The following is a 14108-nucleotide window of genomic DNA, read 5'->3' on the forward strand; positions in this document are numbered from 1 at the left end:
AAGAAAAAGTGCTGGTTCAACTTTTGTTTTGATTAGTTTTTGAGCAAAGATTTGGTTCTAGATGCGATTTATATAAATGCAAATTGGCATTCATAGCGCAAACCATTTTTGTAGCCTTCAAATTGTTGCACATATCTGCAAGCTTACGCATGGGGATATGCGCACTGGCTGCGAATCACATCAGAAATCCCTAGACGCCGCTCCCAACTCCAATTGCGATAAAACACCACGAAAACAAAAAAAAAAGGGGGAAGCGCAATTCATGAACGCAGCAAAGCAATGGACATCAGCTGCAGTTACCCTATTCCAGCTTTGGCTCCAGCCCCGGCTCCGGCTCCGGCTCCAACCCCAGCTCTGGAGCCGACTCTAGCCCCTGCTCCAGGCCCAGATCTGGCGCTGGTTTATCTCAATAAACTCGTTGGTCTCATGCGATGCGAATGGCGAAACGCAGCGAATCGCTGTCACTTGTGATTGTAATCGAGTGTTTCCACCGTCGCTTTTTTGCACTCCATCTAACAGCCCTTCGGCAACTCGGCAAATGCCCCTCAGCTCTATATTCCTGCTGTCAAACAGTTTGATATACTTTGCAAACTACGTTCACACGATATAGCTGCTGCTGCTGCTGTGTGTGTGTGTGTGTTTGCCAATTGGATTTGACATTTTATTGGGTTTTCTTTCTCGTTACTGCCGCTCCAGTGACTGGGGCCCAGCCCACAGCAAGTCAGTCGAGACGCTGTTGTAGTTGTAATTGATGTTCGGTTGCCTGGCCAAGAGTCCTTTGGTAACATAAATCTAATGACCTGGTCCGTGTACAGCTGCACAGGATTTGAGTGCGGTTCGAAGCAGAGCAGATAACATGGCTGAAAGATTGAATTCGTTTCCTTTGCCTTGCGTCCGGTTCTGCTTTTGTTTTTTTGGTAATTAGTATAGAGGCAACTTGATTATCGCTCCATGGACTACAAATTCTGCCGTTTCGCCCATTTCTGACCACGCCATCCAACGTGTAACTGTAAACGTGCTCTTATTGCTATCATTCATTTCGGACTTGTCAGTAAATAGCAAAAAAGCCAGAGTCAAATAACAGTCGAGAGCGCTCGGAATGCAGGCAAGAGGTCTTGAATTTATCAGATTAACTCCATTTTCTTTTTTCTTATTTTTTTTTTATGGACTGAGACATTCAGCAAACTAAGGAAACTTAAGACTAAAACAATTTGTCGTTGGTTGGGGCCAGTTCTCTGCCTTAAGGATGGATTGGCATTTCCCCTTGACGGAGAGGGAAATGTTTTTTGTAGTTGAAGTTTATCTATTGAATATTTAAACATTATTATCCCTGACGTACTGTTTTGTGCATCATTAAGATTACTTTAGATCAGGACAAACTTTCGGCTAACAGAACAATTTGTCGTTGGTTCGAACCAGCTACCTTCCTTTCAATTCGCTTCACAAACCAGGTTTTTTCCACATCCACAAACCTAGTTTTTGTGTGAAAAGTTCCTTACATTTAGTTAATATTTATTTAAATAGCTCTGAGCCTTGCTTATGCCAATGAGTTAAGAGTTAACATCTAAAAGCGTTCAACCGTTTAACTCCGTTCACAGGTCTCTCGGATACAAAGCTACATGAAGTCTATTTGGATGACAAGGAGATCAAGCTGAGCTGGATGGTGGATTGGTACAAGCAGGAGGTGCTTTTCCATTTGCAGAATGCATTCAATGAGCAGCATCGTTGGTTCTATTTGGGCTTCTCGAAGCGCGGCGGATTAGCCGATGCGGATATTTGTTTCTTTGAGAATCAGAACGGTTTCTTCAATGTGGTCACCGACACGTACACCAGCCCAGATGGCCATTGGGTGCGCAAGGACTACCAGCAGGACTGCGAGGTCTTCAAAATGGATGAGTTTACGCTGGCCTTCAAGCGCAAGTTTGATACCTGCGATCCGCTCGATCTGCGACTACACGTGAGTGGCATTTCATTTTGTTGCATCCGAATGCTAACCCTGTTAACCTGCTGCAGGAGGGAACCATGTATGTGGTCTGGGCACGCGGCGAATCGGAGCTCGCCTTAGAGGATCATCAGTTTGCGTTGCCCAATGTGAGTGCACCACATGAGGCGGGTCTCAAGATGCTGCAGCTGCTGCGCGCCGACAAGATACTCATACCCGAAACGTAAGTGCTTCAGGGCTTCGCCTTTCTAAGGATATTACGATCTTAAGTATTCCTCTCCCCCCCTCCCCACCACTCCGCTAGCGATTTGGAGCATATTGAAATCACGCTGGAGCAGGCGCCGGTGCCCAAGCAGGAGACCACCTACTGGTGTCATGTGCAGCGTTTGGATGACATAATCAAGAATCGTTTGCATATTGTACAATTTGAGCCGATTATCAAGACGCCCGGCATTATACATCACATGGAGGTGTTCCACTGCGAAACGGACGCCCACGTTGAGATTCCACTGTACAATGGCGACTGCGAACAGCTGCCGTTGGAGGCCAAGGTCTGCTCCAAGGTAATGTCATTGTGGGCCATGGGTGCCAGCACTTTTACATATCCATCTGAGGCTGGCCTGCCAGTCGGTGGACCCGATTTTAATCCCTACGTTCGACTCGAGGTGCACTTCAATAATCCGGAGCTGCAGGCGGGTGAGTAAAGTTACAGTTGATATTGAAAGTTCAATTTTACAAATTGAATTCGCACTTAAAATGTTTCAGCAGGGAATAAGGTTTTATGAAAGTGTCGAATGCAGCTGAAAGATTACGTTTCTATAGAGTATCATATCCTTGATCAGGATGACGAGCTGAATCGATCTACTTATGTTTGTCCGTAAATCTCAGACAGAATTACTCAAGTTCGAGAAATATATTTCTTTTCGTATATCACAAGCAGCACGAATTTATATAGATAAAAATATATTATGTAAATGGAAAGAGGTGTGAACAAAAAGTGATACAATTGCTGTTGGAAAAAACTCAAACTGTTAGAGCTTGATGGAATAAACTTTCATATAGTATATGTATATAGACTTAAAACATTTTACTTTATAGATACCTACAGCGATTCATAGCTAAACTTTAAAACTGTGACAGCATTAACATTGCGCTTTGGTATTTATTTGCACTCGGCTATCATGATTATGGCTTGAAAACTGCATAAAGATCGGACTACAAACACCGAAGATATTCAAGAACACGTTTTTCAGAGTGAGAAGCAAATGAAGAAGCACAGGAGTTGGCTAAACCACGCGTGTGTGGAAGCTAGAGCTCTTATGAATGTAGCTAGGCGCAGGGTTCAGGGTATTTCTCAGTCGGGCACTCCCGACTAGAGCACAATTTATATTTATTTAATCAGTGTTTCTTTCAAATGTTTAAGTCTTTCGATATTTTAGCAAGACAAAATACGATATGACAATTGCACTTTTCAGGCGCAAAATACTTTTGAAATACTGATTGAATAACCAAATATTGTTATTACCGCTACCAAAGAGAATTTTTGAAATCGCAAACGATATTCTCATGTCAGACATGCTTGGAGATTTAAAATAGTGAATTGGGCTTCCTGCGGGGCTCATGATAATAGCTGCTGTGCACAGCTGAGCACAGTTCCCTACAAAGGCTTCTGTTTTTTGTTTGTTTGTTTACCAACACTGCTTTGTTGTCTCGGAAAAGGAAACGGGCGAAAATTTGGTCACATTGACAATGGGAATGTAGCCGGGGTAATTCGATTTTGATGATTGTTGAGCTGCTTTTGTGTGACTCGTTTCACAACCTTTGGCCGCCCCCCTTTTTGGCGGCCCGCACTCAAGTGGATCAGTGTACAAAAATGCACATATGTACACAGATATGTGTATGTGTGTATATGTTTATATACACACATTTATTTACAGGCATGCACTGGGGTGATTTCATTAAAACTTTTGTATAAATAACAGCAAGAGCGAGTGCTGTGACTGCGACAAACAGGAGCAAAATGTCATTATTGCTGCTTGAAGTGTCCTTGTGTACCTTATATCCTTGTCGATGGCATCGTCTTGCGCATTACATGGCCACAAGAGTGTGGGCATGGCTAAAGCATACCAAGTGCACCACTCAGCTCAGCGTCTGTAACTGAGCACGGGCTAGAGATGGGTGGATTTAAATGGCTTAACAGGAGACGCAAACAATTCATTTACCTTGAACATTTCTTCTTTTTTTTGCAAGTGCTATAACGATTTAAAAAGATCCACCCCAAAAAATGGGCGTAGAACTGTTGAATACACGTAATAGGTAATTCACAGTTTGCGGAAAATCCACTTTTCTGGGTGGAATAAGAAAATTGAATGAAATTTCTTAAAAACAATAGATTACCCATAGTAAGAATAATAACAAAAAAATTAATAAATTTGTTTCCCGTGTTGCTTGAAAATCCGTGAAACACGAACACGCACGAAAGCTGACAATTTGTTATGGAAGAATAACATGTCGTGTTGAGTCATGCTCTAGAGTGTGCTGCACACATGCGTACACTTTCGAGCCCGCCCCCCTTTCAGCCTAACCGCCCCTCGCAATTGTCCAGCAATCGCATTAATATTAATCATACGACCTGCAGGTCTGGTGGATAGCTCTGGATTTCGCATCAAAGTATCAAAGACACTGCGGCAATACGATGCCGGCGTCATGGAATTGGGTCTGGAATATACCGACAAAATGGCCATACCGCCCGGCCAGACGGCGTTCCCATTGAGTGGCTACTGTGTGGCCGATTGTACACGGGCCGCACTGCCACGGACGGGCATCATCATCTTTGGATCGCAGCTGCATACACATTTGCGAGGCGTTCGCATCCTAACACGACATTTTCGCGGCGAACAGGAGCTGCGCGAGGTGAATCGCGATGATTACTATTCGCATCATTTTCAGGAAATACGCACACTGCACTACAAGCCGCGTGTGCTGCCGGTAAGTATGCGTTACGCAAAATTTGCTTAATCCAGATGCACTACATATGCTCTCTCCCACCCACTGTGCCTGCCTCTTGCTCTTCCCATGTAGGGCGACGCTCTGGTCACAACGTGCTATTATAATACGCTTGCCGATACAAATGCCACGCTGGGCGGCTTTTCCATTAGCGATGAGATGTGCGTCAACTATATACACTACTATCCGGCGACCAAGTTGGAGGTGTGCAAGAGTTCCGTTTCGGAGGAGACGCTCGAGGATTACTTTATCTATATGAAGCGGTAAGCGGATGAGGCGGCCACTGCGTGGGCGTCGTTAATGTTTTGCGTTACTTTTCAATCTACATTTTGCGCCAGTTGGCATTTCTTGTACTTGTGCTCCCAGCTCCCAGCCCTCGCCCACTCTCTCTCTCTCTCTCTTTCTGTCTCTCTGCGTGTGTTTACCCTGGCATTGCCATCAAAGGCAAAACTTTGGCATTCTGGCGTTTGTTGTGGCTCCGGTTTGCGGCTTGCGGCGCCCTAAGCGTATTCATAACGGAAATGTCTACAGCTTCCTGCCAGCAGCAAATGCTACGCCAAGGTGCACGCTAATTGCCAGCGTTAATGGGCCCGGCCCAAAAGTACAGCCAGAGAACACCAGAGAACCAGGGAACCAACTCCCAAGTGCTTGAAACGCGTCGCATTGTTGGGTGTATTGTGTATTTGGAGGGCAACATCAGTAGAATGAAAGTAGAAATTTATACATTAGATTAGAGACTTGTGAGCTTTTCAACAGCGTTTGAGCGTTTGCGCTCCCAATTTACAAAAGGGCCAAAAAGTGGGCTTAAAGGTTTGCGCCAGACAAAAGGCGGCTGATTGAATGAGTCGCCACCCCCCCACCCCCCCTTAAAAAAGTAAAAAAGAAAAACTTATGAAAATTTACGAACTGTTCAGCATAGCAAAAGGTAAAATCCGCATTATTGCAAACTTGAAAAGGCCATAGGAAAAGCCTAGCTAACAAAATGTAGACATCTATAGCGCTTTTCAGAGTGCTTGGCAATCGCTTCTGAACTAGTTAAAGTCAGCTTTATGTAAAGCCAGGAACAGCTAACAAATACAATTCCAAAATTTATGATGCGAAAACAAAGTGTAAAAAGTTTCAATGTCTCATGCAAAAAACAGGAAAGAGAGAGAGGGAGAGAGAGGGAGAGCGATGGAGAGAGCGCGTTTTGTTTAATGTTTTCTTCCGTTCCATTTCATGTTGTAAAATTATATTTTCTCAGAGCTTTGTTTCAGCATTCCATATAATATCATTTAATTATGCTTGTTGAGCCTGTTTTTTGGAGTTTGCAAAAGCGAAATGTTTCATTTCATCATTCCATGTATGTTTCAACTTCAAAAGCGTAATGTTTCATTTCATTATTTCAACAATTTCATTTGCGTCATTTTGCATTGGAATTCTAACATTTCAAATCAGATTTTGATTCAACATTCTATCCCATCAGGTTAGGTGATCTTTTTTTGTTTTTTTCCAAAATCAAATGTTCCACTTCCAATGTTTAAAATGATTTGTTTATAAGTACTTATTAACTTATTAGATTTTAGTTTCCTTTTACTTTCGCGTAGCTGAAACATATCTTAAAACGCTCCCAAGTCATTAGATTGATATCGTTTGTATCTTGATTTCAACACTGGCTGCGTTAACATGCGACTGGCAAATTAGTAAATTCAGTAAATTGGAACATTTTTCAACACTGATTTACGGCTGCACGTTAATGGAGTAGGGCAAATGGGAATTTGGGCAATTTACTCATTAAAATGGCTTTGATGGTCGCACATACAAAGCATTGACATTTTGCTAACCGTAGGCAATTACACGACTTTATCCATCTTTTGCTCCCTTTCTAACCGTCCAACCAATCGCTCACCTTGTGCACACACACACACACACACGCACGCACACGCACACGCACTTTGTGTGCGTACAGCAAGGAGCATCAGCATGGCATACACTTGAACGGGGCACGTTCTGCGAATTATCGGACTATCGAATGGACAAAGCCGCACGTTGACCAACTGTATACGATGTACATCCAGGAGCCGCTTAGCATGCAATGCAACAGATCCGATGGCCAGCGTTTCGAGGGACACAACTGGGAGGGTGTACCGCCGACGCCAGTGCAAATCAAAATGCCCATCCATCGGAAACTGTGCCCCAACTACAATCCGCTGTGGCTGAAGCCGTTGGAGAAGGGTGAATGCGATTTGCTGGGCGAGTGCATCTACTAGGCGAGTTATGCAAGGATACGAAATGCATTTGTTTTTTGTTTTTGTTTCATGTATTCGATTGCATTTTAGTCGGGGCGGGGCAGAAACACGGCACACACACACACACAAACACATATTGAGACACGGCACGGGATTACAAATGGCATGCTTTTGGCAAAGGGTTTGTCAGGCCCTCTGCATTTTTTGTTACAATTTGTTTTGTTTTGTTCTTCTGTGGAGTTATATAGTATATGATTGTCATCATCAGCGTCAACATCAACGTGCACATTATTGTGAACTGAAATGGCAAAGACAAAAGGTCAGCTGGCAGGGTTGGGGCTCAAAAACTTTCTTTAAATAACTAATGAATTGTTGGCCTTTGAAATGTACCGACGATTTTGCAGAACAACTGACGGCCACACGCTTTTCACAGTGGCCCAGCTTAAAGCGGCAAATGACAGAAAAGAAAATGTAAAAGAAATGTGGAAAAACCCGTAAGGAAAATAAATGAGAAACAGCTATAAAAGTAGAAAGGGGGGGCTACCCAGCCAACAGTCCCCCGGGGCCAGGGACGGTGTCGGACCCGGTGCCAGGGACGTTGCCGGTGCCGGACGGGGGCAATAAGTAGCAGCATCAGCGGCAACTGAAACAGTTTTCAATGCGAGCCAACGGCACTGTTTATACAATATAAATGAGCCAACTTTCAGTCTGTCGAAATGAGTGTCAGATAAAAAGGATGCACACAGTGCGAACCAACCTATCAACCTATCAACCCATCCACCTACACAGCAAGGTAGCCGAGTGGCCAAGTGTTTATAGCCATTTCGCATTTTTGGACAGCCGACAGCCAGGCAAATGTCCAACTCGATTGTCACTAACTATCGATAGTTGCTTGTCTTAAACAAATCAAATTTTGTTTGGTTCAAGACGCTGGAACTGGTTCAAGCCGATCTCCTTAAAAGTTATCACAAGTATTATGGGTACACGGGGAGTTGTGGAACTTCCAGGAATGAACTAATGAATAGGAGTGCGGATGGGAATGTGAAGAAATAAGTATAAGTGCAGATGAGTATGAATATAAATGAGTATATGATGAAGAATGTGGAAATTCAAAGACATATGCAAATACTACTCATAATTATGTGTAGAAATGAGTATAAGTACATTTAAAATCCTCATGATAAGATCAGATGAAGAAATTCGTCGATTTATGCAAAATGAGACTTATATTGAAATGAGTATAAGTACATATGAGTATGAGTAGAAACGAGTATAAGATCAGATGAGTATGAGTATGGATAACTACGAAAAGAATAAAAAGAAAGAAAAGGAATAAATTCATAGATTTATGAGCTATACCAGAATCACACTCTGTCTTATCTAGGCTAATGTTTGAAAGTAAATATTTTACAAATTTTTAAAAGAGTCCATAGGCATAATAATTATTATTTATCATAATTATTACTTTTCTAATAACATATATAGGATATAGCTATAAGCTACCAGCCAAACGTTTTTTTTTTAATAAAACTGGAATTTGGCTAAGACAAACCCAAATCCAAGCACTGGGCTACGAGCCCGTAACCTTGTACCAAAAACGGCTCTTAAGCTTACAAATTCGAAAATCTTTTTAAGAGCCATTTCTAGTTTGAATGTTAAAGACATAAAAAAGCCTACTATCGATGGTTTCGAGTACTTTTGAGTATCCCTCAGCACTTTGAATGAGTACATCATATATTATCCCCTCTTTCAAATCAGTAAAGGCTTACAAAAGGTTTTGATATAAGTAAATATTACGAGCTTACCCTATTTGATCTTATTATCCAATAATCTTTCAGTTGTTGTTGATGTTGTTGATGATCACTTGAGAGTTTTGGGTTTTTTTTTAAAAAGATTTTGCATAGTTTTACAAGGATTTATATACAAAACCGAAGAAGAAGACGGAAACATTTGGACACACACAAAATACATACATATGCACAAATCATATAATGGATAATTTTAAGTGTAGCTACATATATATTAAGATGTGATAATTGTTCTACAGCTAAACAAAAAACAAACTATGTATGTAGATGGAAATTTATATAGAAAAACGCAAAAACCAAAACAAACAAAATATTAAAAAAAAAAAAAAAAAAAAATGTAAAAAAATGCACAAAAAAATAGACAAACAAAAAAAAAAATATATACAAGAGCCTTCACGCTGAACAAAAATCTAAAAAGTATCTAATAAAAAATGACCACCATACCAGTATGAAGCAAAAATTCGTTTTAATTCAACGAGCGAAAAGTTCAAATCGTTCATCAACTTGGTTAAGGGATACATTTCGGATTTATATGCATTATTCAAGGTCTTCGCAACTCATATTAAGTACTGGCAAAAGTACTAAAAAATTGTTTGATTTCTGTTCGCCTTTTAATCGGGGGTTTGGCTAGAGTATGGATTTTAGGGGGCGACAGTTCCAGGTGAATGTGAGGGCAGCGATTATTTCTCCTCCGCACTTGATTGCCGACGAAGACCCACAGTGAAGCGACTTTGATTAGCCCAAAAATGCTGGTGGATATTGGCTAAAATAAATAGAAGTCTAAAAAAAGTCCTGACTAGGGGATACCCTGAACCCTTTTCTTCGGACGGACGGACGGACGAACATGGCTAGATCGACTCGGCTATTGGTGCTGATCAAGAATATATATACTTTATGGGGTCGGAGAAGTTTCCTTCTGCCTGTTACACACATTTGGATTTTGCACAAATACAATATACCCATTTTTAATGAGTTCAGGGTATAAAAATGATTCAACAGTCAAAAATGATGCAACACATTGCCACTTTTCACCTGCCCGTTTACAATTCGTTTATGAAATTTAATAAATATTTCGACTTCTGTTTAAACGGCGGGCGCTCGAACCCTGAACATGGTGCTCCGCCCACCGCCCTAGCAAAGCGTCAAAGTTAAATGTTGGCCATTGAAATCGGCTATTGATAGTTTGTTTTACTTGTATTGGATGATACTTTGTTGCTGCGCATCGATTTGGCAAGCCCCTTGATTGCCTGATGGCCCGTGGACTGGAGAGCTGTCTGCTGGCCTGGCCTGGCCTGGACGCATATTTTAGCCTTCAACGCGTTGACTGAGCGGCATTTTAATTGATTTTCTGTTTTGTGCGACCAAGAGGACGTGCGTTTGCCGTTATGAAAGTATTAAAGCGGTTGCAATCCAATTAAAAGTTTTTAACGAAATCATGCAACAAAAAACTCCCCCGCACAAACACACACACACACACACACACAAATATTTTAATATTCATTGGCGCGCAGCACACAAAAAAATGAAAGAATAAAAAATGATATGAGGCTGTATTTTCTTTTTTTTATTTGTTGTCTACTCTTGTAAAGGGTATTCTAACTTTGTCACAATATGTCTAAAGCATAGAAGGTGACATCTCCCCGACCATAAAGTATTGGTGTACATATGTTGTCCGGATCGGACCACTATATAATTTTTAAACACATCTTGACGAAATTCCCGCATAAGCTTCACCCATGCGCTCTATATATATGCAGAATATTATCAACAGCGGATCATATAGCTGTCATGGGAACGATCGATCGAAAAGTGGGATCTTGTATGGCAAAATATTCTGTTTTCCAAGATATTTTCATCAAACTCAGCATTAACGATCTTCACACATATCTCTAAAGCTGTATAGCAATTGTCTTCAAGAGTATTAGCGAGTATTTAGCGTACCGAGAATATTTTTACGAATATATATGAATATATCATGTAGTTGCTATAGGAATGATCAGTCGAAATTTTGTTTTTCCATGAATCGTTTTTTCGGTTTTTCAAGGAATCGTTAACAATCCCAGCATCAAGACTGTGAGACCCCATCAAATCGGCCTGCTATATACATATATATCATTTGGTATTAAAGCACAGCGAAGCTAAATACGGTGCTGTAAGGGTATTTATTAGCCGTTCTTGCCGTTTCGTTTATACATTTTAACCCAAACTAAATTCGAATCAGTGAGCGGCTATTACAAACGCCAGATACGTTTTTTATATGCACATTTCATCATCGGCTTGCATTTTAAGTGGCCCTGGTCCTTCACTTACAAAAAAAAAACCCACAGAGTGTTGTCTCTTTAGTATTTTATGGCAGGATTTTTAATGGAAGCTGCCACGTAATACCCGCAGCTCTTAACATAACTGCGGCTGGGAAACAGTTTTATCATTTACGTAGCTGCAACTGAAGTAGTTTGGGTTTATTAACGTTTATCGTAACGAACCAAAGCTGCAAGTATAGTTTTTACAGGATTTAAAGTACATAACCATGAACAATTACGAGTGCTTCACTTGCAAATCCTTTGTGATATATATAAAAATATATATAATACTAGCGTGTACGCCCCGGCTTTACCCGTGGTAAGTATAAAATACATAAACAAAGTGCCAAACCTCGTGAAAATCGGATGAGATTTGACCGAGTTATGGGGGTGGGAAATGTTGACCAATGTCCTATATCGGAATTTTGACCAAGAATAATGTTGATAGATTTAGATGCCAAATTGATTTAGATGCCAAGTAAAACCCAAAGACCCAAAACTTGTAAAAATACGATGAGATTTGACCGAGCGATGGGGTTTCGAAATTTTGACCTATGTCTATAATAGCGGGTATACCCCGGACCCTGCCCGTGACGTTTGAAAGAAATTCTCTCAAAGATATTTAAAAACAAGCATTAAACCGATCGGACGGTAAACGAAAAAGTTTCACACAAACGTTTTTCGTGACTTTTTAACAAATGCGGTTGGAATTTCCCGAAATCCCGTCCTAACGTGAACCTTCATCACATATGTGAAAATTTCAGCTTCCTAACTCTTACGGCTTGGGCTGTACGTTGATCACCAATCAGTCTGTCGGAGATTTATATAGATAGAAATGTTCTTGATATGTGTTTGACTTATAAAAGCGAATTTGATGTTATTTGTTTTAAAATTCTATCAGAAATGCTCTAAAACCGTGTCTGGAATTCTATATTTACCGACTTTTGCCGATTAGTGAGACTTACCGAAAAGTAAATTACTTAACGCTTGCCTTGCGAGAGCCTATAGCTTCAGTTTTAAGTCTGTATATATTTAAAGTTTTATAAGCAACGCGTTCACACAACAAATTGTCAGCCTGATCAAGATTATATGTTATATGTATATTAATATGCATGAGGGCAGATATATGTATGTATATGTCAATGTAAAATTGGTCTACTTTCGACTAGTTTATGAACTTCTGGTTCAAGTATATTCTAAAAGTAACTAGTTTTTTAGTATATCTTAATTATGAATCACAAAGCAAACAAAAATTTCAACTTACCTTTGCAAGATTCTGACGTGTGAGCATCTTATTGAAAGCTCCGGAAGAATCCACAAGCCAGCCAGCTTGAAGCTTCCAAACAGAATCACAAGAGACAGCAACGACAACAACAAAAGGGTGAAGCTTATGAAGTAAATTTATTTTTAAACGATCGACACGCAGCAAAAGCTTTCAGAGCGCCGAGGTTAGATAAGTGATATGGGCGTTGAAACCACCGCTGTCGGCGCGGGCAGCGCTGCTGGCGCAAGCGGAAAGTCGCTGAGCTTTTGCAGCTGATCCATGCGACAGCAGCTGACGACTCCGTAGCTGGGCACCAAATGCAGCTGGCCAAATAGAGTGTTGCTCAGCCAAGGTATCTCAGCGCAGATGTCCTCACAGAACGAGCTTAGCTCCAGCACATTGAACTGCAAGAAAGAGAGACAAAAGAGAGCGAGAGAGTGAGAGAGAGGAAGAAAGAGAGAGAGTAAAACTTACGTATGGCGAATTGTGTGCGACAATAACAAACTCATCGGGCACAGTGGGCGACGGCTGCAGCGCTCGAACATGCGCCCAAATGTGCGCTGGCACCTGCAACGTGTTGTCGCCGATCTTCTCCAGCAGCAGCGGCCGGCTGGCATTGCAGCTGTGTGCCACGGGCAGCGTTGCCACGCCCGAAACACCGACGCGCACATCAAACCTGCTGCCAGCAACGTCTTCATCGTCGCCGACGCCGCCGCCGCTGGCGGCAGAGCGCAAAGCGTTCAGCCAATGCAGCCAGTTGCCCGAGCGGAGCGCGCGCAGCCACACAATGCTAAGCATATCGGTGTATCCGTTCAGCTCCTGGATCTGTTGCGTATCCTGCAGCAGGCTCTCGTACTCAAACAGTTTTCCATCGTAGAGCTCGCCCAAGCGCTTCTGGCGATCGACTTGCGTCTGGAACTCCGACTTGGTGGGAAATCGAAAATACTTGGTCAGGCTGCCAATGTAGCTGTCCAGCTGCAGGGCGGCCAGCTCGTGGTCTGTGTGCATCTCGAGCAGCGCATTGCGCGGCGCATATGCCAAAAAGCTGACGAAGCGTAAACGCGACGCTCCCAAATCGTAACACATGCCCAGCAGCTTTACATCTGGCAGAGCCTGCAGCCGGTAGCCAACGAGCAGCGTCATTGCATCCGCATCGCAGCCGGTGAGGCTGTGGTTGCTCTCGTACAGCGTCTGGCTGTAGTCGGCGCTGCAGCTGATGAACGCGCCGCTGCGCTGCTGGATTATTTGGCGATCATCCAGATAGACGCCATTATCTGTGCACAGAAGTTCCGCCGTTGCCGCATTGATATTTAACGACTGGCCGGTGTTCCTGTTGATGCTGATGCCCGTGGGACAGTGAAAGGTCACCGTCTCGTTCGTGGACATTTGGAGGCTAGTCAAGGCACGCTTCACGATGGCCGTCTTGCTGCCGAATCTCTTCACCACAATCGGCTTCGGCTCCATCAAATTCAGGTCACAAACAGCCAAAGCACCCGCCACGAACAGCAGCCAAATTGAGAAGGTCCGCAACATCTCGACTCTCGATTGACACTGATCGAT

General features: G+C 42.4%; 2 protein-coding genes across 2 annotated transcripts; one reads left to right on the top strand and one right to left on the bottom strand.

Moving 5' to 3' along the window:
- Positions 1 to 1598: 1598 nt before the first annotated feature.
- LOC115769020 (tyramine beta-hydroxylase) lies at positions 1599 to 9230 on the top strand (the record flags this gene model as incomplete). The annotated part of the gene is made up of 6 exons (XM_030713730.1): positions 1599 to 1957; positions 2014 to 2165; positions 2247 to 2638; positions 4581 to 4930; positions 5024 to 5211; positions 6897 to 9230. Coding segments are annotated over 6 exons (1742 nt in total), but the record flags the coding sequence as incomplete, so codon positions are not given.
- A 3428-nt stretch (positions 9231 to 12658) lies between these two features.
- Positions 12659 to 14081, bottom strand: LOC115769022. Its single transcript, XM_030713731.1, has 2 exons — positions 13023 to 14081; positions 12659 to 12952 (listed from the first exon to the last, which is right to left on the bottom strand). The coding sequence occupies exons 1-2, from the start codon at positions 14079 to 14081 to the stop codon at positions 12734 to 12736; spliced, it is 1278 nt and encodes a 425-aa protein (XP_030569591.1). The 3' UTR covers positions 12659 to 12733.
- Between the last annotated feature and the right edge of the window lie 27 nt (positions 14082 to 14108).

The sequence above is a fragment of the Drosophila novamexicana genome, unplaced genomic scaffold (genome assembly GCF_003285875.2).
Source record: "Drosophila novamexicana strain 15010-1031.04,08,12 unplaced genomic scaffold, DnovRS2.1 tig00002170-arrow-arrow-pilon, whole genome shotgun sequence".
Taxonomy (NCBI): Eukaryota; Metazoa; Arthropoda; class Insecta; order Diptera; family Drosophilidae; genus Drosophila; species Drosophila novamexicana.